Source organism: Taurulus bubalis, assembly GCF_910589615.1.
Source record: "Taurulus bubalis genome assembly, chromosome: 17".
Classification (NCBI taxonomy): domain Eukaryota; kingdom Metazoa; phylum Chordata; class Actinopteri; order Perciformes; family Cottidae; genus Taurulus; species Taurulus bubalis.
Genome location: NC_136605.1, coordinates 6,265,991 through 6,291,307, shown reverse-complemented (window position 1 = coordinate 6,291,307; position 25,317 = coordinate 6,265,991). Strand labels below are relative to the sequence as shown.

At 44.6% G+C, this 25,317-nt stretch overlaps 4 protein-coding genes across 6 annotated transcripts; all 4 read left to right on the top strand.

Annotated features, from left to right (window-relative positions):
- Positions 1-3,321: 3,321 nt before the first annotated feature.
- foxred2 (FAD-dependent oxidoreductase domain containing 2) lies at positions 3,322-9,263 on the top strand. 3 transcript variants are annotated; one of them, XM_079233762.1, is made up of 10 exons: positions 3,322-3,376; positions 4,939-5,159; positions 5,247-5,552; positions 5,648-5,899; positions 6,005-6,283; positions 6,422-6,588; positions 6,767-6,932; positions 7,221-7,447; positions 7,555-7,725; positions 7,874-9,263. In XM_079233762.1, the coding sequence occupies exons 1-10, from the start codon at positions 3,359-3,361 to the stop codon at positions 8,098-8,100; spliced, it is 2,034 nt and encodes a 677-aa protein (XP_079089888.1). In that variant the 5' UTR covers positions 3,322-3,358; the 3' UTR covers positions 8,101-9,263. The 3 variants fall into 3 exon arrangements, with proteins under 3 accessions (XP_079089888.1, XP_079089889.1, XP_079089887.1); XM_079233763.1 differs by lacking the exon at positions 3,322-3,376 and adding an exon at positions 3,842-3,970; XM_079233761.1 differs by lacking the exon at positions 3,322-3,376 and having other exon boundaries at positions 4,805-5,159.
- Positions 9,264-9,508: 245 nt separating this feature from the next.
- ankrd54 (ankyrin repeat domain 54) lies at positions 9,509-13,141 on the top strand. Its single transcript, XM_079233265.1, has 8 exons — positions 9,509-10,121; positions 10,812-10,859; positions 10,942-11,040; positions 11,203-11,274; positions 11,511-11,558; positions 11,772-11,896; positions 12,023-12,130; positions 12,306-13,141. Exons 1-8 carry the CDS (start codon positions 9,716-9,718, stop codon positions 12,378-12,380), a joined length of 981 nt encoding a protein of 326 aa, XP_079089391.1. The 5' UTR covers positions 9,509-9,715; the 3' UTR covers positions 12,381-13,141.
- Positions 13,142-13,439: 298 nt separating this feature from the next.
- On the top strand, positions 13,440-20,293 carry hmgxb4a (HMG box domain containing 4a). Its single transcript, XM_079233709.1, has 13 exons — positions 13,440-13,475; positions 14,170-14,275; positions 14,537-14,673; positions 14,820-14,895; positions 14,996-15,583; positions 17,349-17,552; positions 17,654-17,832; positions 17,952-18,033; positions 18,140-18,204; positions 18,290-18,386; positions 18,481-18,644; positions 19,418-19,540; positions 19,678-20,293. Exons 2-13 carry the CDS (start codon positions 14,239-14,241, stop codon positions 19,720-19,722), a joined length of 1,797 nt encoding a protein of 598 aa, XP_079089835.1. The 5' UTR covers positions 13,440-13,475; positions 14,170-14,238; the 3' UTR covers positions 19,723-20,293.
- A 765-nt stretch (positions 20,294-21,058) lies between these two features.
- On the top strand, positions 21,059-24,286 carry LOC306749451 (GTPase IMAP family member 7). The gene is made up of 3 exons (XM_079232746.1): positions 21,059-21,136; positions 21,529-21,674; positions 23,092-24,286. Exons 1-3 carry the CDS (start codon positions 21,109-21,111, stop codon positions 23,917-23,919), a joined length of 1,002 nt encoding a protein of 333 aa, XP_079088872.1. The 5' UTR covers positions 21,059-21,108; the 3' UTR covers positions 23,920-24,286.
- Positions 24,287-25,317: the final 1,031 nt, after the last annotated feature.

Genomic DNA, 25,317 nt, shown 5'->3' with positions numbered 1-25,317 from the left:
GGCCGACACATGATTTTTTTTCTCCTCTTCATTTCAAAATTGTCTTTATTCTTGTTCTATAATTTCATAAATACAACAAACTATAGTTTTGTGTACATAATATGACTATTTAACCTGTGATATCAAATATCTTTTGTGGCTCCAGACACTATTTTTTGGTGGAAAAAAGGGAAAAATGGCTCTTTGGATAGGAAAGGTTGCTGACCCATGAACTAAGCCATACATGTTCATAATTCATCAATCTCACTCTAGATTTAATAAACTATCTACTCTTACTTTCCCTTACAAATGTCTTTTGTCATTCCCACATTAGGCAGCTCTCGAGTATGTTCAGTACTGATCATTCAAGAGGAAAAAGGCTTCTCAGCCCCTACCCCTTGCATTGTGAAAAGGACAGACTTTCACATATATGCCCTTTCAGGACCCGTGGAGTCTGCACCAAAGGGCTCTGGCCTTGGCAAGAGGATGCTTAATATCAGACACCTGGACACAGTGAGGTAATCACATAGTATTGTAGAATGCTCAACGATAAAAATTGGTAATCACATGCTGAAAATGTAACTTTGTTTAAAAGATTGTGGCTGTACTTGAGGAAGAATTTCCTAAACTGAAAACCTTAAAAGGAGGCTGGATGTTTTTCAAGGCTTCAGGTATCATTGAGACTGATCTGACCCCATAAACCAGCTTCTACTGCCAAGCACCATCTATCACCTTCATTTCTGTTCCAAGTCTGAATTTGGAGCCCTTCTTTTAGAAACAGGTGTAGATGTGATCAGAATGAAATGCATATAGCAAGTGAAACAAATATATTATTAGAAGGCAAGATCAATTTCACTTTGTCAATGACAGTGTCAGTGCAGGACAAAGACTGGGCAGAAAACGGTTGTTGGAGTATATGTATGGACGCTAATCTGGGAGTCTATTTCATCTATAGATCAAGATCACAGAGCAACCATTGAGTCAAGATTTAACCAGAACGAATTGTACCCAGAGGTGACAATTAGAGTTTAGAAACATTAATTTATTGAGCACAACTTATCTGTAACTTTGCCAGTTCAAATGAAGCCTGCAGAGAATTCAGTCGATTGCACCAAAAATGATCCCTACAAACCTTTAGGAGTCTTTGTTTATGAGATAAAGTAACCGTTAAGTTTAAGTACTTACGGAAACTCTGGATACTCCAGAAACTTGCAGCGGTAACTGTAAGGTTTCACTAAACCATTAATAAGTATGCCTTAACAACGTCGGATTTCACTAACAGACACATCATCGTAACCGTACCGTTTTGTGGGGGTCCTTACAAAAATATAATCCTGGTAAACCCCCTATTAGTACGTGTAAAGTCACAAAAGGGCCAGAGCTTTTCTCTTTTTTTCCTTCTCTTTCCGGAGCACATTTCTGGGTCATGAAGCCTTCCTGATCGGCCCACATTTCTAAAACCACGTCATACAGCAAGTGTGGAAGCTCCTGAACATTTCAGTACCCAGCATGCCCAAATCGGCCAATGTTTTGCAATAAAATAAGTCAGTTCAATCTTTGAACCGAACGACACAGTTTTTGACTGAAAATCCTTCCTAACATACCAATGCTTTGTTTTATTGTGATTTTTTCGATTCCGATTATTTAGGTCCTAATCTTTCCAAAAAGGTGTCTTATTAGTATGCTGGCTGTTGTTAAGGCCCTGAACCATACAGATTGAAAAACTCGGGGACCGCTCAAGGAGGCATTTTTGGGGGGGAATCTGGCTCATATCATGCTGGATGTTCATAGTTATGATAAAAATATGGTATAAAAGTTATTTTTTGGAAAATATAATACATTTTTCTCGCAAAGTATTAGAGCTCATTTGGGGTTCATACGACTACTTGAACACTGCTTGAACACCCCAGATGTACTGCTAAATGTAGAGATAGTAAATGAAATGCATCACCTTCTCATGGCCTGCCATAGACTGCGATGCAGTTGTGGCCACGGATAGCTCCCTCGCTAATAATTGCACAAAAGCATGTGCTGCTACCTCGGCTTGAGGCGACAGACCCTGTCACACAGTCACACAGTTATTTTCACTAATTGTAAGTTAGTTCCAAGATCTTAATTTGCAGAAGAACCAAATTAGCATGCAGAAACTATAGACAACACTAGCTAGCTAGCTAGCTAGCTAAGCTTATGGAGCTACACGATTAAACCAACTAAGAAGTTTCAAATAATTCCCGGAATTGTCTCCCATAACATTCTAACTTATTAAAACTAATAATTCATGGTTTAAGAACATGTCATGACTTAAAACAAGGGGGGGAGGGGGTACATTTATTATGTTTCACTTACACTTGAAGAGGGAGCGCCGCCGCTACCAGATGCGATTGTTTGCTGACTTCTGACCTGTCGCCTCCACAAATTGCGCAACTGTAAAGCAGAACTAGTGGTTATTTCCATGGTGGATGGTGGAAATGGTAACTGTTTTTACGGAGATAAGACACGCCTCCTTTCAGGCGTGAGTAACATTCGCAACGTGTTTTGTGTGAACGCAGCATTACTGTCGAGCGAGTGAACTGACGCGGTAAATGCGCCGCGAATATTCGCAACGCTTTTGTTTCGTAGCATAACGCTTGGTAGCCTCATAGGGAGGGGAGGGGGGAGCTGCGCTCATGTGATTGGTTGAAAATGAGGGTGACATCTGATTGGCTACAAATAGGTCCATGTTAAAAAAAAGACATTTGCGAATCCAGCCACATCAGGGGAGTCTCCACAAACGACCCACAAACAATTGCAGTGCGATCCACAAACAAATATATACAAATCCACACACAAATACATACAAATGCAGAAATATATTTGTGAATATATTTCTAAATCGCAATTTATTTATGGGAATCGTTCTGTGTGCATTTGTGAGTCAACTGTATTTGCAAATCCTTCTGTGTGCATTTTTAAATTTAATATATTTGTGAATTGCTCTGTGCGCATTTGTGAGTCTTCCTGTGTGCATTTGCAATTTTTGAGACTGATCTGACCCAATACATGTTAGAGTATGTTTAAATGTAAGTTTTAGAAGACAGCATCACCATTTTTACTCCCATAAAGGATCTGAATACTGAAACACTACTTATAATGCTAATACACAGGGACACACCATGTGAGTAAAGTCAATAATTTGCTGATGAAATATAAAACAAAGTACATATAGCAACTGCCCCCCCTGGCATTTTGCAGTTTGTCTTTCTAAACAACCCTGAGGATATGCTGATGCTGTGGAAAGACACCACAAACCAGCATAAACCTGCTGCAAAACTCACAGAATCCCAGAAGCAGTTGAACAGAGGGAGCTTGCAGAACCTGGCGCTTTCCTCGTGCTCGCCCAATGAGCGTCTACCTGAAGGTGAGTACGAGGACTTTATCAACAACAAAGAAGCAACATACCACAAATATCATTTGTGATAAATAAAAGCTCTTTACTTTGAGCTCGTCTTCTGTCACTGTTTGGTCTTTAGAGTCTTTAATGTTCCAGGACCAGGACTCTCACCGCCTTAAAAAGGTCTCTCATTACCTCATCCTGATGATTTCTAGATATTTAACCTTCATCTGCTTTTACTGTCGAGGAGCAGATGGAGTTAGAATAATTTTAATATTCTCATGTAGCAACTTTTTTTGAGGGACCCGGACACCCCTTATTATTGAAAGGGGAGTATTTGCCTTATTAAATGTGGAACCCAGACTTTAAGTCAAATAGGGGACATTTTCTACTCTACTCTTTTCTATGACTTTCTCTAATCACGCCCCTCGAGCGAGCAGCCCTCCATTGGGATGTTTGTTGTCCAAAAAGGGGAAAGCGGGTTGTGGGGCTCGTGGACTTTTCACGCACGCACGCGCAGTAAAATGCAAACTAGTAAACATGTAGCCGCCTCGACAGGTACGATAGATGCGAAACCGCAGATGCTGCGCGCGAGGGACCGACTGAAATAACTGCAACAAGGTAACGTGACGCGCTGGGGTGGGATCACTTTAGCCGACCTCGCGTCTCCTTCGAGCGAACGGAGGCGCCCGCCTCATCCCGTGGAGAGTGACATAACGTCGGCCGGAGAGTTCGTGGAGTGCCGGTGTGAGGTGTGGGGCTCCTTACCCGGTTACCGGAGCCGCTGCGTTATCCCGCTCACGGCTACGCGTCCAGTTTGAGGCTGAAACTCCTGCAGCGAGCGAAGGCGCAGCTCGTTGTAGTTCTTCCAGTTTTCCTCGTAACCGGTTTTAACGGTTTCCTGATCCAGAGCGTGTACGCTACGAGTGAAACACAAGTAGGAAAATGACGTTTTAGCCAATTTACAAACAACGCTCTGTGAATACAAATAAAATACTTTTTACAACATAAAATTAGGAACTGACTGATGAGTCCAAATGCGATACAATAATAGACCATTTAATAATATAAGTGTGTGTGCGTGTGTGTGTGTGTGTGTGTGTGTGTGTGTGTGTGTGTGTGTGTGTGTGTGTGTGTGTGTGTGTGTGTGTGGCTACAACAACGTTGTTACAACACTTTAATCACTTTTGGCCACTTTAATTACTGGTGCAATATATAATACATTTAAGTACTTTTATATACTTTTTTTAAAATTCCGTCTGTATATTTAATATTGCTACTGTATTCTTCTTTACTGTGTTTATTACTGTTTATTTATATTACTTGATTTTTTAAATTTACTATGTGTCTCTTGTGTGCACTGCTGCTGTACTCCTGCAATGTCCCCACTGCGGGACTAATAAAGGATGATTTTATCTTATCTTATCTAATTCATTCATTCTATTTTACATTACATTACATTTCATTTAGCTGACGCTTTGATCCACATGTTTGCTCTATACACCGTAACCACAGCAAGGGGAGCAATTCCTAATTCCTCACGTATGCTGTCCTCTCACACTTCTACCACATTGCCTCACATCCAACAGGTTATGGATTTACACCTCCAATGTTTGGTCCTCGTCATCCTGATTGGCTGCATCGAATGCTCTCCCGCCGACCATAACCACCCCAACGGCCCCCGCAGCTATGAGTACTGTGTGCTCGGCGCTGGGCCCGCGGGGCTGCAGATGGGATATTTCCTCTCCAAGGCTAAACGAGACTACGTCATCCTGGAGAGGAACTCGGGGCCGGGCAGCTTCTTCCACAAGTAGGGCGCTCTGTGAGGCCACGTCATACGGTCTGACCCGCCTGGATCACCTTTTGACACGGTGCCTTTCTCCGCTCTGTCTTCAAGGTATCCCCGGCACAGGAAGCTCATCAGTATCAACAAGATCTACACGGGAAGCCAGAACCGAGAGTTCAACATGCGCCACGACTGGAACTCGCTGCTGAGCGACAGAGCCGACCTCCTGTTAAAGCGAGTGAGCCGGGACTTCTTCCCAAGCGCAGACACCATCCCGGTCTACCTGTCCATGTTTGAGAAGGAGCTCGGGCTGAGGGTCCGGTACGGCGTGGACATCGGGAGGATCAGGGCCGTGATGTCACCTGGTGGAAGGAGCTACGTCCTGACCGATCAGCACGAGTCTGACTACAATTGCAGGTAGTTTGCGCCACGTTGCACCTGAGGTGACGGTCCAACTGTTGTTCGGATCTGTGAAGTGTGTCAGTACCTGTGTCCCCCCCCCCCCCCCCCAGCGTCCTCCTGGTGGCCACGGGTCTGTGGGATCCTCACAGGGTTGAGTTCATCGGTTCCGAGCTGGTCGAGGACTATGAGTCCATGTCCACCGACCCCGAGGACTACAAGGACCAGACCGTACTTATTCTGGGCAAGGGGAACGCGGCTTTTGAAACCGCCCAGAATATCTCGGGAAGGACGAAATTGGTGCACATGTTAAGTGCCAGCGCCGTTCGACTGGCCTGGCAAACGCATTATGTCGGGGATCTCAGGTAGCGCCAATAATTTGATCATTTCTGTTGTGTTTTTTAACGTCAACTTCACAAACTGTTCTGCATTAGAGCAGCACTTTTAATGTATTGTGTGTTTTTGTTCAGAGCTGTGAATAACGAGGTTATTGACACGTATCAGCTGAAGTCCTTGGATGGGTTGTTGGAAGGATCCGTGGAAGAATTAATCATCACTAAACTAAAGGAGCAAGGCAAGAAGAGATCTGGCGCGAAGAAGAAGGGGAATCTGCACGTGACTGTAGACGAGCACCAGAAAAAGACGAACAACACTGCAGCCAATCTCAGCGACAACTTCGCTCTGCGAACGCCTTACGACCGGGTGATAGCGTGCCTTGGATTCCGATTCAACTTCAGCATATTTGACAGGTACAGACCTGTTTAACGCAGTGTGATTATTGCGTGGTGTCCAAATCTGTACGTTAAGTAATGCACCGCCCTGTCCCGACTCCCCCTCTCTTGTATGAAGTCCGAGCTGTTTTTATTTGTCGTCTCCAATCTCCCCAGATCTGCCCGCCCATTGAAGAGTAAAAATGCCAAAGGGAGGTTGCCGAAGCTGACGGCCTGGTATGAAGCGGAGAAAGCCCCTGGCTTGTTTGTGCTGGGAACCGCCACTCACTCCAGAGACTACCGCGTATCTGCCGGCGGATTCATCCACGGTTTCCGATACACAGGTGAATCTCGGTTCGATCTGTGGTTCGATTCCAACGGCAGGACGTGACGTCATGGTACTCGAATGTGGGCCGTGAACACTCGACGGCATGGGTCGCAATTGGAACGCAGTCGATTTGTATGGTTGTATGGTATGTAATCAAGGTAATTAAATATGATTTTTTTGTTTTTTTGCCACAGTGCGAGCTGTACATCGTGTGCTTGAACAGCGTTATCATGGCACCCTGTGGCCATCGACGAAAATGCAGACAACGCAGCTGCTGTCTGGGATTCTGAAGCGGATCAACGAGGCCTCTGGGCCGTACCAAATGTTTGCGGTGCTTGGGGACATTGTCCTTCTTCGGGGGTAAGCGTGTTATTTTGATATCACCACTATTGGACGCCCAAAGTGTTAATGAATGTCCTCAGTAAGGCGTCTTGACACAATGCATCTGCTTTACCCCATTCCTCAGTATCACCTTTTTTGAAGGGTTTTATTTTTGAGAGATATTTTGACCTACTTTATCTTAGGTGTAAAATGTGCTGTTTGAATTGCAATAACAGTTTATCTATTCATACATATGTAAATGAAAAGGTCCAGTTCTTTTGATTGTGCTCGTCCTGTTATGCCGCTTTTCTTCTCTCCGTGACTCAGCTCTCACTATGAATACTTGGAAGAGTTTACGCTCCAGGCTTTGCCTCAGCTCTCCTCTCTCTCGGGCCATGAGGTCTCCCACCAAGGACTGATAGTTCTGGTGTTTCAGTACGGGAAGACAAAAAAGGACTATTTAGGGACGGGCAGGGCTAACACAGACTGGGCCAGCGGGTGGGTTTCAAACTTTCTGCATCCTGTTTTGTACTACTATGACAAACTTCCCACTGGTGAGTAGAACGTTTAGATTTCTTTTGCATATTTTAGTAGAATTGCTGTTTAGACGGAACAAGCTCTGAATGAAGGTTTTTTTTAAGTTATTTTATTTATTTCCCAGTGGAAGAAATGAATCGCCGTCCCAACGGCTGGCCTTTACCACGGCCCAAGCTAATTCACCACATAGTTGAGGACTTCGTCACAGACTGGACGGGTCCCATATCTCATATCCAGCCACTGCGGAGCTTCTTGGACCACTGTCTCCAGACTGACCTCAGGGCCTTCTATGCTGGTAAAGCTGTCTGTTTCTGCTGCAAATACCATTTTACAATATGAATTACACACTACTTTCTTTATTAATTTGAATATTTTTTTATATAGTGATTTGATCATAACACATAGCAGTTTGACTGATTCCTGTGTTTTCTCACGTCTTTCAGAATCATGCTTCCGCTCATCCCTCACCCACCGCAAGCCGCCGCTGTTTTGTCAACAAGGCTACTTGAAGGGTCAGGGTGTCGCTCGCAACAGTCAGTGGCCATCAGTCCATCATCAGGATCGCGCTGCCACAGCTGAGCAGGATGCATTGGGGGCGGATCCTGCATACCCAAACTTCCTGGCACAAACTGGAGCCTCCATTGCTTCAGGACTGAAACTTGACTCCTGATTGTTTTGCCCAAGCGTGTTAAAGGCAGGGTTGGGAGCAAGTACCCGAGATTTTTTAATTTGTTATTATCAAGCCAAATGTTGCCAGGTTTTGTCCAATGAAAGTAGCAAGCAGGTCTGTAAAGGTTTTTTGAAGGCCTACATCTAAAGCCAGAGGCATAATTATCATAATAAATGTAAACAAAGAACATTTTCGATTATAAGTTAACACCACTGTTATGATAGCAGTTTGTGGTAGACTCCGGTGAAGAGCAATGAGTGTGTGGGAAGAATACGTGCTGCTGGTAACCCGTCCAATCATTTCATTCGGGCCGACTGTTTTATTACAGTCCTCCGACAGCAACAGAAGGTTACCAAGCCTACCTTTAAAGCTAAGCGTATGATGCCGTTTAGGTCCGTCAGACATGCTAGCTCTGGCACCCATAATATTTCCCTCCTTAAGATAAAATATCTTGACAAAATACCATCACACAGATCAGTGGTTCCTAACCTTTTGGGCATGTAACCCCTTTTAAATAAGGCAATTTACAAACACGTCAGTTCTAAATGTGTCTTAACTAAATCAACCAAAGAGTTCATGTCCTTTTTTGTTTATTTTGGTATTGTTTAAGGGTCCGAATAAGTACCATTATTCAGTAATTCACAAGAGTAAAGATTGGGGGAAACTCTGAAATGATGCTTGACTGTATTTCCTGATTTGGTAATTATCCTACTTATCATTGTGTGACCTCTTGGGGACCCAACCCTTATGTTGGAAACTGCTTATCGGCTGGAAATGCATCATGTTCCTTATTTTTAATCCTAACAAAAGATATAAAAACATTATATTATGCCATTTTATTATCCTACACATATAGATCACATGAATATATATAGGTGGAGGTTGTGTTTTAGAAAGTAATGCATTTTATGTGGTTTTTCCAATCTATTGCTTCTGTCCATCCAGGGAGAGAGATCCTCCTGTGTTGCTCTACTGAATGTGTCTTCCTTTTTTCCGTGAAAGGGTTTTTACTGTTTTTTGGGGGAGTTTTTCTTGATCCGATGTGAGGTCCTGGGAGAGGGATGTCATATGTCTACAGATTGTAAAGCCCTCCGAGGCAAATTTGGGCTTTTGGGGTATACAAAATAAACTGAATTGAATATTAAAGAGGGTCTACAAATACATGTTTTGTGTTTTTTTTTCTTTTTTTTTACTGTGCCCATGCGCGAAGCTATCGTTGGTCCAGCTCAGGGACTGTTTGATTGGCTGCCCGGTTGCGTCGATTCTATTGGACGGGAGCGAATGAACAACACGGAATCTGATTGGTCCTCCCTGCACTGGGTCTGTTTACCGTACAATGAGTGTGCCTGTTACTGCCTTCGCGATAATGGGAAATGTGAAATAGGGGACATTTTGGTGCCGTAAAGGAAGGGTGTCTTCTGCTATTAAAACACTTCAAAGTACCGAGGATGGGAATCCCTAAATGAGGGAGGTTCTGAGTTGACGTGCTGCGCAATGGCGTCGCTGACGGTGCGGAAGCCATATTCAAAGTTGTCCGGCTCTCTTTCCTTCTTAGCTTTGGCAGCAGTAGTAAGGACCGTAGCGTAAACACGACATCCACATGTCACGATAAAGTATGGACGGGTGGAGCCCAATCGTTGCAACGGCCTCCGATAACGACCGCTCCAGCTCCGAGGGGGAGTACATGGTGGAGCCCGGACCCGAGGACGTGACCCGGGAGGAGGGCAGAGAGCAGCGGGGCAACGTGACCCCGGAGCGGACGGAGAGGACGGACCCCGGGAGCCCCGCCGCCGCCGTGGGGTTCGGGATGAGCGGGACCGGAGAGGGCAAAGTGGTGTTGGGTCGAGTCGGGCAGAGGGACGAGAAAGAGCTCCGGTACCTGCACTTGTTGTGGGAGCCCGGGCGAGCCGAGCTGGGCGCCGGCGGCGTGACGAGTAAGATGGGGAAGGCGGCGGGACGGCGGGCCAGGAGGCACCCCAGGGTGCTCCGGACCCACGGCCCGTTGGGGAAAGATATCTACGGTAAGGGGCGGTAACCACGTCTGTTTAGCTAAAAGCTAACTGTGTGTGTGTGTGTGTGTGTGTGTGTGTGTGTGTGTGTGTGTGTGTACACATACACGGACTTTGACTCCAGTTACACATTGCTCTCGTCGTACATATTATATACAAATAAACAAGAGAAATTGCACGGCAAACATACATGGCAATAAATGGTTCTGATTCTGAAATATAAAAAAAGACAACAGAGTCGAACACATAAACTAGGCATTAACATTTAACCAATATGTACACTATAAATATATATCGAATAATATATATGAACAATGGGCAATTATTTTTGGATATTAGTGCAGAAAGGTGGTAATAGTGCAGATGGAGGTGTCTGGTCAATTGCTCATCAGACTGACGGCCAGTGGAAAGAAGCTGTTCCTGTGTCTGATGGTTTTGGCCTACAGTGCTCTGTAGCAGTGTAATACAGTGAACACCAGAAAAAGATATTACGATACAGTACGTCATGTTATGATGGCCAAACTCTCAGGTAAATGACGTGTACTGTTTATCTGTACATGTACCGTTTATCTGTACATTTACAGATCAAGCACCTCTTGACGGAGAAAAAAATGCCGCCTCTGTTCGTTGCTCGGATGTCATGCGCTCCAATCATGAAGCAATATTTACATACTTATCATTTTGAATGTCGTCTCTCCGCAGCTGCGAAAAGACTGAGGGAAGCAGCGAACAGCAACGACATCGACACAGGTACGAATGCCGTCGAATGCCGTCGAACGCAAGCCGCGTGAGGTAAAGGTGGTCACAGTTGTGTTTTTTCTTGTTCTTCCAGTTCGAAAGCTCCTGCAAGATGACACAGACCCGTGTGCAGCAGATGACAAAGGAAGGACGGCCCTCCATTTCTCTTCCTGCAATGGCAATGAGTGCATTGGTAGGTTGGGAATGAACTTCATGTACAATGCAGCAGGGTGGTGGCCAAACTGTTGTTTACCATGCTGCAAGTAATTATGATTCCCTTTGTACACTGCATTATATATTCAGCGACAGGTAAGTAAACATCCTTCTTTTGCCTCAATTTTTTTTCCTTCTGTAGTGCAATTGTTGCTGAGCCACGGCGCTGACCCCAACCAGCGAGACAGCCTGGGAAACACTCCCCTCCATCTGGGTAAGCGAACAATCACCCTGATCCTGTAAAGCGTGGAGCCCTGTGGTCACTCAGTACATCATGACATGACGGTGGTTTAACTCTGACTCACAACTGTGCAGCTGCCTGAGGCTGCCTGCTAACATGAAGAAGTACTGCAGAATGACACAAAACCACAACAGTTTTAGGTAATTTTTGCCATGCAACAAGTGTTTTTCAAACACTTTTACATGTTTTTTTCACCTGTGTTTCTGCAGCGGCCTGTACCAACCACGTGCCTGTGATCACCACATTGCTGAGAGGAGGTGAGCCCTCTTTGTGCACACGTTGCTCACTTTCACGTTGTAGGAGCGCTCTTTGTTGTAAATTAGCTGAAAATACAGGGCCGCTGGATCAACTTAATTGGTTTCAGCTATATTCAAGGTGTTTGTTGCCCTAAAGGAGCATATTTATATGTATACAGTATAAATAAATGCATGCGTAACTGAGAGCTGTGTGCTCTTATTGTCCCTGTCAAGGAGCCCGTGTGGATGCCCTGGACCGAGCAGGCCGGACCCCTCTGCATCTAGCGCGCTCCAAGCTCAATATTCTGCAGGAGGGAGATTCACGCAGCTTAGAAACCCTGCGAGGGGAAGTCACACAGGTAGAGAACGCGTTAATTTGCCCGGCCTTAGGCTTTGGATTGATCCCGATTAATTCGTCAACTGCGTGCTTAATCTTTAGGTCAATCAGACGCTAAAGATTTTTATATTTTGACTTTTCCTTGTAGATCATTCAAATGCTGAGGGAATACCTGAACTTAATGGGCCAGAGTGAAGCTAAAGAGAGGCTGGAGCACATTTCGACGCAGCTGCAGCACACGCGCACCAAAGAGCAGGTGAGACCAACATACTTAATAAATCACATTAGCATGCTTAAAAACAAAGATGTATAGTGTAACTAAACTTAAATGTATTTATTTATTTAGTACATTTGCATGTATTTATTATTCTTATGGATTTACTTAGATTTCACCAAAACTCTTACATGGTTTTATGTATTTTTCCTTATAGGTGGATGAGGTGACCGATTTATTGGCCAGTTTTACATCACTCAGTCTGCAGAAACAGAATTTGGGGGATAGGTAGAAGACAAAGTGAATAGAGACCTGAAGCCTCTGCTGCACTAACCTTGACCAGACAAGCACATTATAAACCATACAGGACCGCAGTTCTGGGGGTTTCTGTCCATTCTCCGAACTAAATATGTATTTACAGCATTACTCTACAGGACAGTGACATTTGAACTTCCTGTCATTTTAAGCAAGGTGACACGATCATTATTTTGTCAGCATTTACAGCTCTAATGAGGTTCTGAAAGTGTTCCTGTGACTAAGACTATAATGCTGAAAATGCCGACAAAAATATTCTTATCTGGGTTCAAATGAAAAGATGCTCATATTTTAATGCCCAGTAGTGCAGTGGATATTTATTTATAGACAGACAAGATTATCACATGTTAGCTTTTCATTAAAAAAAGGATAAAAGGATCCCCTTAGGAAATGTACATTGAGAACAGGAAACTAGTGGAACAGAAGCCAACCCAGAAGTGCGGTGAGATCTTCGCTCTCTAGTGTGTGCGTGCGTGTGTGTGGAAAAAAAGAGTTACAGCTGTGTCTGTGTGCTGACATGTTCTCTTTTTGCCTGCCATTATTAGCTAAGTTCTACGATAATTGTGAAATGATTAAACAGTTTTCACTGTATTTTTGGTTTTCTTATTGACAGCTTCTTTGTATCTCGTTGCCTTTTTCGCTTGTATTGCATGTTATGTTTGTATGTGAACCGTACTGTAAACAAAATATTTGATATTTGTTGGAAATGGAATATATGTGATTCAATAAATCAATATGTTTGGCTATACTTGTAAAATATTTTCTTTTATACAAGCCGATAATGGATGTTCTATATATTTGGGTTTCCGTTCTGTAATGTAATACTTGTTTCAATATCAACACATTCAAGGATTGAGCCTTTTAGTTGTTATAGTAGGATCATGGGTGTAAAAACAGAAGAGAGGACAGTAGGAAACGGAGCTTAGGCAAGCGCATTGTTAATATGGCTCATTTTTCTCTTCGCTGATTGGCTGCGTAACCGAAGCCCCGCCTCTACGTTGACACGTATTGTTGCTTCGGCGATAATAAAAAAAATGGCGACCGGACCCGCGTAAATTGGAGATCCATAGAGGTAGTAAAATTTAATAAACACATTATTTCTTATCTTCCTGGCGTGTGTAAACATCACAAGCGATCTCCCCGGAGGAGATTCAGACACGAGCAGAGTTGAATGCATGTTTTCCACATTATTATCTGCACTTGAGGCGACAGCGGCCTAACTGTGGGTGGAAGCCTCGGGTTTTCCTCGGCCGCTTTCACCGGCGAGCTGAGGCCACGCTCAGCGAGACCCATTCAGAGTGCTGGAAATGTTGGGAAGCTAAGCACTCAAAGTGAATGAAGAGGGGGTGTGTTTGTGTATCTTTATGAAAGTAGGCGGGAATTTGTTTAGCTGTCGTTTGATCCACTATTTTGGAGGTGACAGACCACAGCGTTATTGTAACACAGCGGAACTTGTATTTTCCTTAAATAAGCAGCCATTCGTTGAGCACTTCCACACTTTTGAGTAGCGTTATGTTCAGTTACCCGCAGCCCCGGCGCAGCTCTGTGTGAGCCGGAACCACGTTAGTCGTAGCATCCTACTACCTATAACAGTGTGATGACCTTTGTTGATGTTTAGGATATGTTACAAGATGCGAAATATGTAGTCACAAACGGCCAGGTGTGTTATTTTGTGTCGTTGAACTGCTCTGATTCGTTTTTGTCCAGGATAGATATTATGACCGTAACTTTCATTTGATCTGCTTTCCTTGGTGTTCACTTCACAGGTCAGTATCCTGCTTTATGTTGTCAGTGACGCACTGTGACAAATAGACGTGTTGACAGGAGCAGGGGCCATGGCTTTTGAGGAGATCAAGAATAAAGGGGGAATAGGTAATGTCTGCCTGTACAATGCATGAGGCTTCACTTTGTTCCCACTGTACAGACTCAACGAGCATATGCAAAGTGTTTGTAGTCAGAAACGTAATGATGCATGACACTTAACTGTTGCTCCACTGATTTGAGTGCCAGTTTGCACAAGGAACTGAGGACATTTCAAGAGATGTAGACGTAACAAGATCCTTCATAGAAGCTGTGTTACATAGTAATAATACAAGTTTTAAGGTAAGGATTATAATAGTTAATTTAATCTAGATGCGGGGATGGAAGGAGACAGAGGCCTTGTTGCTGGTCGTAGCCAGAGAGAGAAGAGGAGGTCGTACAAGGATCTCTTAAGAGAGGAAGAGGAGATTGCTGCTCAAGTCCGAAAATCTTCTAAAAAACGACCCAAGGTAGGTTATCTGTCAACACTAACGTGGTTTAATATCACAGGAAGCTTTCGAGACAAGCCAATAGTTACGGCGTTGTAGCACATTTTTATATTTTGAACCAATTTATGAATTGGTGAACTGAAAAGCAATTGTCCTTCAAAAATCAGGATTCAGAACTGTTCGCGCTTGGAGGGGACTCGCACAAAAAGAAGAAGAAACATAGTGATGACTACTATTACAGAGGTGAGAGGCTGATATATTGTAATAACCTTTTAACGTCACAAAAAAAATGACTTCAACTGTATTTGCTTGTTTTTCTTATCCTTTATCGTCCCTGTATCAGACCACGATGGTTCAGGTCCACCTTCCCACAAGAAAAAGCACAAGTCTGTCGACCGCTCCCCTACTCCCTCGTCCCACTCGTCCTCCCACCCGACAGACACGGCGATGGGCCTCCTGCAGGCTATCACCTCTCCACTGGCCACCGGGTCGGACCCCAGCCCGCACTTACACAAGAAACCCTCCTACCCACCCTTCTCCTCGCACTCCTCCAAGGACCGCAAGCGAGAGGGCAGCAGTGGCGGCGGCAGCAAAGGGAGCCACTCCTTCGCCCACTCCCGCCCCGTGACCTCGTCCTCGTCCTCCTCAAAGAAGCACTCCTCGTCTTCCTCAAAGTCGTCACTATTCCACGGTGGAGCTCCCAAAGAAGAACCCTTGACGCTGCGGGAGGCCGACGGTCTGAAGATGAAGCTCATCATGTCGCCAGAGAAAGAGGAAGGAGAGAGCTTCCCGTTCCCGCCCCACTCGTCCAAAGGAGGCGGAAAGAAGGAGAAGGAACGAGACAGGACACAGCACTCAAAGGCGCCCAAGAAAAAACAGCAGCAGAGTCGAGATCCACTGCCGGTAGTGGGGAAAGAGGTGGAGGTGGAAGGTAAGAAAACACTAAAATATGTTGCAGGGGTTGCAAGTTATGTTATCTTTCTTATAGTCGGGTTGGAATTGTGCTTCTCCGGGCTACACGTAAGCAAACGCACGCAGGTTGTGGGTTTCTCTTAGACTTGTATTGATTGGGAGTGTAACGGACATGTCCATAGGAAGCAGGGTTAGGGGACCACGATGTGAAGAATGAGAAAACTTGATGAGATCTGGGAGGTGTGCACGTTGACTCTTCTGCTCGCTTCTGCGAACTACGGTTACCCAGAACACCCTTCTCTGTGTAGGTTCGCAACTAGGTTTACGGTCATCTCAGCAAAACTATAATTTCAGCATTAAACCGTAGACGCCCACATAGACCCATACTTATCTTTTTGTAAGAGGGTTTATGGTGTGGGGTTGGGAGAGAAATAGATAATATAGATAAAGTGTATAAGGGCTTTGAACATTACGACAGAAATGTATGATGGCCATTCGCATGCTCACTTATGTTTCATCAGGTGTTGCAGAATTGATGAAAATGATCAAAAGCCCATGCAAAATAGCACATTAAGACTAGGGATGGGCATCGTTTGTTTTTTTTCCGATACCGGTGCTAAACCGATACTTTTAAAACGATACCGGTGCCTAAACGGTGCCTGAACCGATACTTTTTTATTGCCAAGGCAATTTTTTTCTTTAAATTGAACAATATATTAACTGTTTAAAGTATACTATAGATATAAATAAATAAGTACATGCAAAACACTTGACTTCAAACTACAGCTTGAAACCTTTTAACTTCAAACTATAAAAATATATATCTAAAAAAAGAACAGACACAAGCATCAGGTGGCCTGATGGGACCGTGTGCAACAGAACTCAGACTCTGTTGGATCCTAAACCTGCTGCTTTACTGGACGACACGTCATCATTAATATCAACTGGAGAGATTTGTTCCAGCAAGCCAAGGACGGACGTTCAAAAGCTCGTGCTCGTGTCGCCAGCGATCTCTGTGTGCGCGCACTGTGTGCGTGAGTGCTGGAAGCCCCGCCCCCTCGAGCCCCGCTCTGCATGCAGGCAGACAGAGAGCAGAGCAGCGAGTGTGCTCCGATCCGCGCTATTTTAATCATCGTTTTTAACGTGCGGGCACCGCGCTACCTTTTTAGTATCTATATACCGTGCAACTTTACAGAGTAGTGTAAAAAAAAAAGTATTTAAATCGGCTCAGGCACCGGAAGGAAGCACCGAAATCTGCGTTGTTTTTTTGGTCCGGTAGGTACCGGATGTGTTGGAACCGGAGCCATACTGGCACCGGTTGTCGGTACCCAACCCTAATTAAGACATCAAGACCTCAAGGAACACCATACAAAAAGTCATGCTGTGATTTGGTTTCTAACCTTTTTGGCGAATCCTTCTGTTCTGGAAACTATAAATATATATCCTCTTGATTTGACCTTAACGTAGGCATGTCTGTGAAGGGGAGACTCGTGGGAACCCATCTTTCATTCACATGTCTTTGTAGCGTTATCCATCTACCTTCCAGACAAGCTAGCAAAAAGTGATCGGTACCAACGCATGTCTGAGGTTGTCTAGTTTCATATGATATCAATATCTTCACCATGGCTCTTAATAACAGTAATGTCGGCTAGGATTGCCAGTGATATTGCTGATGCAGATGTTATTGTTGCTCCCAATGTACCATACCACCTTCTTTTTTTACCCCCATGATAGATTTTGTGTTGTTTATTAATATGCATTGATGTGTTTTCCCTGTTATACAGGTCATTATGGGGGTGGAATGGGAGACGATAGCTCGTCATCTGGGGCTGAGCTGGAGGCGGGTGAACTGGTTATAGACGATACGTACACACACATGTCCAAAAAGAAGAAGAAGAGCAAAAAAAGCAAGAAGAAGAAGGACAAAGAAAAGGACAGAGACAAGGAAAAAAGCGGGAAGGACAAAAAGCACAGCAAAGGATTTGGAGGTGAGTTTTTCTATTTGTTGAGCGTGCCACACACAAAGAGTCGCTTCTCTGCTGCGCACACTCGCGATATTTGTCGTCACCGTCGCTTTATCGTTCTTCAGACTCATCGAGGGGCCACAGCCACTCCCATCCCACGGTCACACACAGCGCCGTCGGCCCGATGTACGCCATGGGCACGCCCGTCCCTCCACACCACCACCAGGGTAACGATGGAGTGACGGAGAAGAAGAAGAAGAAAGAGGAGAAGGATCGGGAAAAGCACGAGAAGGAAAAAGATAAAGTAACGAGCTAACGGCTGCTTTAAAAAAAAATTGCAATCAAACTATTACGCAAAAACTGTTCAATGCTTTTTTTTCCTGCGTTTGTTAATCACCAGTTAATTTCTTTGTCCTCTCTTAGCCCAAGAAGAAGAACACAACAGCGTATCAGGTGTTTTGTAAGGAGTACAGGGTCAACATAAATGCTGAACAGCCAGGACTAGGTGGGTGATGTTATGACGTACAGTATATCTAATGGCACCAATTAGCATATCGGCCTTTCAAATAAATGCACATTTTAAACCATGTGTTCGCGCGTCTGATCTGCAGTCTTTGGTGAGCTGAGCAAAAGGCTGGCAGAGGTGTGGAAGGCGATGCCAGAGAAAGACAAACTGGTACGTTTTGGTACTCACTTGTAATTGATATCAGAAAATAATTTGGAATATTGCTCTAAATGGTCCCTTTGTTTGTCCGGTGCAGGTTTGGCGGCAGAAAGCTCAGTATCTGCAGCACAAACAGAACAAAGCCGAGGCCACGACCGTCAAACACAAGAGCGTCAACGAGGGCAAAAGCAAAGGTATCGTCGGCTTTAACTCCAAAGTTTGATATGTTTCTGTCCTCTCCTTCTCAGCTCTCATAACTGTTGTGTGTGTGTGTTTGGTCATTCAAAGCTGTCGGAGCGGCAACGGGGATGGTGTCACCGAGCAAAGCATCCGGCGCTATATCACTCTCCCCGGCACGGGTCCCAGATGTTGATCCCATTGATGCAGCAGCTCACCTGCAGCTACTGGGGGAGTCCCTGTCCCTGATTGGGCACCGGCTACAGGAAACAGAGGTAAATCTCCACATGCGGGAGCGCACACCAGATTTTTCAGTCTTTCTGTTTTGTATATTATATAGAATATTGTATTGTAATGATTGACTGAATAAAACAAACAAACAAACAAACCAGATTAGTACATGGTAAATGGACCCGTACTTGTATAGCGCTTTTCCAGTCTTCCGACCACTCAAAGCGCTTTCACACTACATGACATCATTCACCCATTCACACACTGATGAGAGGATACCATGCATGGTGCCACATCAGGATTATCAACCATTCATACACCGTAGTCACAACTACGGGAGCAATTTAGAGTTAAGTGTCTTCCTCAAGGACACATCGACATGGGCTAGCGGAGCTGGGGATCGAACCGCCGAGCCTCTAATTGAAGGACGACCCTGAGCCACAGTCTTGGTAGATTAATAGAAAGCTTTTTTTTTTTAAGTAGATTGAAGTCTACAGCTGTTTGGTGTGGAAAGAAATTAAAACACCCGACATCATATTTAGCAAAGAATATTTATTTGAATGGTGTAAATTAAAAAAAAAGTTTAGAAATCCTAACAATATGTTCTAATTTATGTGAGTAGAAAATTAGGATCCACAGCTAACATCGAGTTGAAACGTCAACAAGCGCTGTGTGTGTTTTAGGAAGTAAACCGGCACACAGTTATTTAAGCAGAGCTACAGGAGTTGCATAACCTGCTTGACCTGCTGTCGCTCCTCTCCCTGGAGACTATTGGCAGTGAGTGGGTCACGTGACTGATTGTTTCTTTTCGTGCCAGGGGATGGTGGCGGTGTCCGGGAGTCTGTCTGTCCTTCTGGACTCCATCTTGTGTGCGCTGGGACCGCTGACCTGTCTCACCGCGCAGATACCACAGTTAAACGGATGTCCTCGAAACGTCCTGGTACAGTATTAGCGTTGGTGATCACCGCGGGCGCTTTGTTAGCCGGGCTGCAGCGTGGCGTACATCCAGGTGTCCACTCGTGTGCGTCTTTATGGCGTCTTTCCTAACAGCGCTCTCTCTTTCTCTCTTTCTGCCAGTCGAATACGTTGGACAACATTGCCTACATCATGCCGGGGCTGTGAGTCAAAGTGGAGTCATTTGGCGTCAGACGTCAGCGGATTTGACCGAACCGGAGTGACCCTCGGACTTTGGACTTTAATTTAAGCCACTTGCTCGGCATCGGGAAAACTTGGATATTTCTAGCGTCAATGTTTTTAAAAGTGTATTTTTTTAAAAACCGTGTTCTCTTAATTTTTTTCTAATTGTTATATTTTTTAAATGAAACATTTTACTGAACACGTTGATCTTTCTTGGCATGTCAGCTTAGTTTTATTGTTACTGTACAGTGTGCTGTTGTACAAATGAGTGTGTCTGTGTGTGTACTGTAGTGAGTGTATGTGTAGTGAGTGTGTGTGTGTGTACTGTAGTGAGTGTATGCTTGCATTTGTTTAGCTGTCGAGTGTTGCATCAACTCTATTTGATTTTTTTTAAACCGAAAAGTTCAGGAACATGTAAGTCATTTGGTCACGATCAACATAATATATATTGACAGCCGCTCTGTTGGTTCTTTTACCGCGTAAACAGCGCTGTCATGCCTTGCTGTTTTATACATTTTATATTTGAATGTGCGTACGGCGTTTAGGTTTTGACTGCTCTGTAGAAAAGTGATAGGAAAAAAAAACACCAACACCTTTTTAGGTGCGGCCGTGTTTTAATCGGGAGCTGTTCAAACAAGTCACTGTCAGACATCTAACAAAATGGTAACATTAAAAACTGTTTCCAAATTCAGCTTCTGCTTCTTCTTCTTCTTTTAAATAGTTTTTATTCGCCATGCAACGTCACAGCCAGGTTGAGATATTTCAGCTACCTTCTGGGTAGATTTGCACTAAATGTCATGGTGGCCGGAGGATGAATCCTATAGGTTGACGTCTTACTTTTGTTCTGAATGGTCTTGAGAGCATTTGGATGGATCAGCATGAACATTGTGTACAGACATCAATGAATACTTTTCACGATGAATTATGACATTCCCAGCTGATCTTGGGTTAATTATCAAATATTAATAAGCTAAACTATTATTGTAAACATTACTTGTAAAGCACTGCTGTGCCCAACTACAGCTAGCAGCTGCTGGCATGTAGACTCTTAGTTAATGAGATTATTGAATAAATATGATGCTTGCCTATTTGTATTAAACCATGGCAGTAATAATACATTTATTCAAAAAGGGGTGGGGGTAACTTTATAGTTTGTGGGCTGAAATGCTAAAAAAAAAAAACTGCATCGGACCCGGGCAGGTCCGCGGGCCCCGGGTTGAGACGCCCTGCTCCAGCAGCCACACGACAGATGGAGCTGTGCTCCCCTCCGAAAGTCAAGTCGAGTCGAGTCGAGTCGAGTCGAGGGCAGGAAGGAGGAACGAGGAAGTGCAACCAGACTCGACCCTAAACACGGCAGTGAACGGCCGCAGAATGTCAACAACTCCCGCAGCAGACTCAGGTAGGCGCTCACCGAGGCGCGTGCGCGTCTTCACGAGGAACCGGTTCAGTGTTACGGTGTTTCTGCGGGTTGATGCGCGACAGACAGTTAGCAAAGGGCGCTGCCGCTCCGTGGAAACTCTGAGAAACCGGTACCGCGTAAACGATGGCGATTACGTCATCATTTAGAACAGCTGACTCAATGAACAGCTGTGAGGAGAGCGCTTTGTGGAGGAGGAGATAAAAATACTTATGTTGTCACAAAATGCACTTTTGGAAAACTTGTGTAGTATCTGGACAACAAGTAAACACAGTATACACACATTCTTAAATATAAACAGTGTACAGTAGACTGTGCCATGGTTATTATTATTATTATGAATATATATGCTTTCCACTGCGTCCCTTCCCTAGCCGAGCTGAGGTTGGTGGTGCTGGGCCGGACCGGGGAAGGAAAGAGCTCTGCCGTCAGCTCCATCCTGGGCCTGGCCCACCCTCCACAGGACGCTGACGTCATGCAGGAGTGCAGCAAGCACCGGGGAGAGGCTGCAGGCAGACGGGTAGGAGCGGCACCCCGGGGGAGACTATACCAGGGGTCTCAAACTCAATTTAGCTTGGGGCCACCGCTGGTATTGTGATCTCATCGGAGGGCCACACAGAAAGCGCAATATTTTTTTTTTACATTCATAACATATTTTCGTCATAAAAAAGGCAACCAGCAGTTTCTGTACATTTTTATAATAGTTTTTCACAGTGCAAATATATATATATATATATATATATATATATATATATATATATATATATATTTTTTTTTTTTTTTAAATAACTTATTGAAACTGCACCAAACCAACAAATGCAAAACCTGAATACATTTGTACTTTATTCTATTTCTTGCCAGACACCTGGCAGCGCTTCTGCTCACACAGCTGAGCCACATTGACCCTGATCCAGGTCACAGTGAAACCCTGATCCAGGTCACAGTGAAACCCTGATCCAGGTCACAGTGAAACCCTGATCCAGGTCACAGTAGAAACCCTGAGTACAGCTTCACGATGGGCATCACTAAGCCTGGACCTGTACTTGCATTTATTAAAGTTCATAGTCGAGAAAGGTTTCTCGCAGATATATGCTTCCAAAAAGGTACATTACCCGACTGATCACTTTTGTCAGCTCAGGGAAGGATGAGGATGCGCCGGGTCTGAGTAGGGGGCCACAAAATATCGGCTTGTGGGCCGCAATTGGCCCGCGGGCCGCGAGTTTGAGACCCCTGCTCTATACTCTCTGTGACTATAGTGACTCATTAGTTTAAGCTTTCTCCAGCACCTGCATCTCTGACACCAGCCTCTTCATCCTGAATGCTGCCAATTACTGCGTATCAGGTTTTGATGTAAATGTTATTCATAGATGTTGATGCATTTGTATGCAAGATCATATCCAGTAAATTACAATCCTTAAGACTTAATGCAGGTGACGTTATGAACGTCTTCAGAATCGGAACCATTTATTGCCATGTATGTTTTCACATACAAGGAATTTGTCCTGGTGGAAGATGCATACCATTTAACATTTAACAATAAACATTTAACAGTAAACAGAGTGCAATAACGGGGAGCATGAATATTTACGATTAAATCTACAGTCCAATATAAAATAAAGTGCACAGTCAACAGATAGCAGTACTTTATACAATAATACATGTTTTAATATATCATTTAATGTATTTTGAATATATCATGTATGTATCATATCTGCATGCAGATATGCAAACGTAGATACATGCAAATGTCTTCCATCATGCGTTCCATAAACTCTTCCTCCAGTTCTAAATATTACTGCTCCCTCAATTTACTGTAAATATAATCTATACAAAGTCCTACTTGTCCTATGTTTTGTTACAGTGAAATATCAATGTGTCATCACATATAATGTGCTTGATTCTCTTTTTTCCCCTTCATCATATGCTTCTCTCTCTAGGTGTCGGTCGTCTCCAGTCCGGCCTGGTTCGGCTCAGGCTGCGACCCCGAGGAAAGGAGGCGACTCATCTCCTCCTTCGTCTCCTTGTCCAGCCCCGGCCCGCATGTCTTCCTGCTCTGTGTCCCCGTGAACCAGCCGGCCGACGGAGAGGCCAACGCGCTGGATGCGCTGACCGAGCTGTTCGGCCCTTCGGCCGTCGGCACGAACGCCATCGTGCTCTTCACCCACACCGAGGAGCTGGAGGAGGACGAGCAGCTGGGGGGTTACCTCGCCACGTGGCGCAAGGACCTCCTGGAGCTGGCGGGAAGGTGCGGCGGGCGCTACCACACCCTGGAGACCCGCGGCGGCGGGGAAGCGGAGGAGGGGAAGGCTGTCGAGGAGCTGATGGAGAAGGTGGAGCAGGTGGAGCGACACTGCAGCTGCCCTCTGTACCGGGAGGCCGAGGAAAGAGTGCGACAGAGGCAGGTGGAGATCGTGAGGCGGAGGAGAGGAGGGGACCAGGTGGGCCCTACAGACCCACAACCAGAGGGAGACGTCACGGAGGAAGAGATGGAGGCGGCCCGGGATGAGGCGGAGAGGAGCGTCGGGGACTTGGATGTGGATGTGGAGAGTGTTTTCCCCGCCTCAGCTCCACCCCGTGCTCCCTCTTTTCTCTGGGGTTTGTGGGAGAAGCTGACCGGCTGGCTGCCCCGAGTCCTGAGGAGGGAGGCCCTGCTGGGAGCACTGGTGGGCCTGTTTGTGGGAGGGCCGTTTGGAGGTATGATGGGAGCCACGGTGGGATCGGTGGCCACCGAGGTGGGGAGAAGGAGAACACAGAAAGTGAAGTGAGACGTAATCTCGCGTTAGTGTGTCATGTTGCACCTTAAAGTCACTTCACTGTCAGCACGCCGTTGTATCACTGAGCTATTTGAGTTATCGGCTGGTGTCAAATAGTATTTATGCTTGACCACTGAGCACTGATCATGTTTTCCATTTCAGAAGGATTCAATTATCTCATCAAGCAATCTCATCAACAGTATTATCCAATGGCTTTATCAATGATTAATGCATCATGCTTAACATATCAGTAATAACACACTAAAGATCTTCCTCTAGTATGACTTGCTTTGTCATTTTCAGTGTTATGTTATTCAGCTCGATGATTTATCTCACTCAGTGACTGAAGTTATAAAGGAAAACCATAAATAAAGTTGTCTTCCACGACAGTACTCCAATACGTGTTGTTAATGCTGCAATAACACAGTGTGCCACTTGGGGGCAGCACTATCAAACTGAACATGACGCTGACATATCAGCACTTTTAAAGTCAACATAACATCTTTTCAGTGGTGGAAGAAGTATTCTGTTAGCACCACTATGTAAAGATCTTGCATTCAAAATGTTACTTTGGTCAAAGTACAGACATTTTAGCATAACAATATGTCTGTAGTACCAATAATACAAATAATCATTAAGCAGAGAGAAAGAAAAGTCTTCTTCCCGAAGCATTTTTGATAGCCAAACTATTAATTTCCTGCATTCTTGAGAATATTTATGCACCAGTTTATGGTAGAAGTGTCTTTATTTAGGCAAAGGAAAACTACATTTAAGGGGACAGGTGACAATTTAAAATATAATGAATATAATGCAGTAAGGCTCTCGGCCTTTCTGTATCTCTTTCAAACGTTTCTCTGCTGAGTCCACAAAGCGGGCGAATCGCACAAAGGCAGGTGGTACAAAATAGACATGACACATAAGAAATATATATAGATATATAGATAGATAAATACTTTATTCATCCCCAGTAACATACACATATTAAGTATGAAAATACTAAATATATACAATACAAAAAAGAAAAATAGCAGAGCAGAACATATTACATTTGAGAAAACACCACGGCAAAAGTGGTGTCAGGGTTTTTGATGATTAAATCGACAGAGGATCTGGCCAGAGGTGATTTATTATAAAGTCTTCTCGCCGTGGGCAGGAATGTTCTCCTGTATCGGTCCCTGTGACAGCGGAGCTGAATCTGTTGAAAAGTGCTGCGCTGTCCCTGCAGTCGGTGGTGGAGAGGTGGTCCGGGTTACCCAACATGGACAATAGTTTCTTCAGTGTCCTCCTCTCCACCACCTGACAGTCCTGTTTGCAGCCAATGATGGAGCCGGCCTTCTTCACTAGTTTACTGAGTGTTGGTGAGGCGAGTATATAAAAGAAGTAAACAGGAAACACCAAACAGATGAAAGA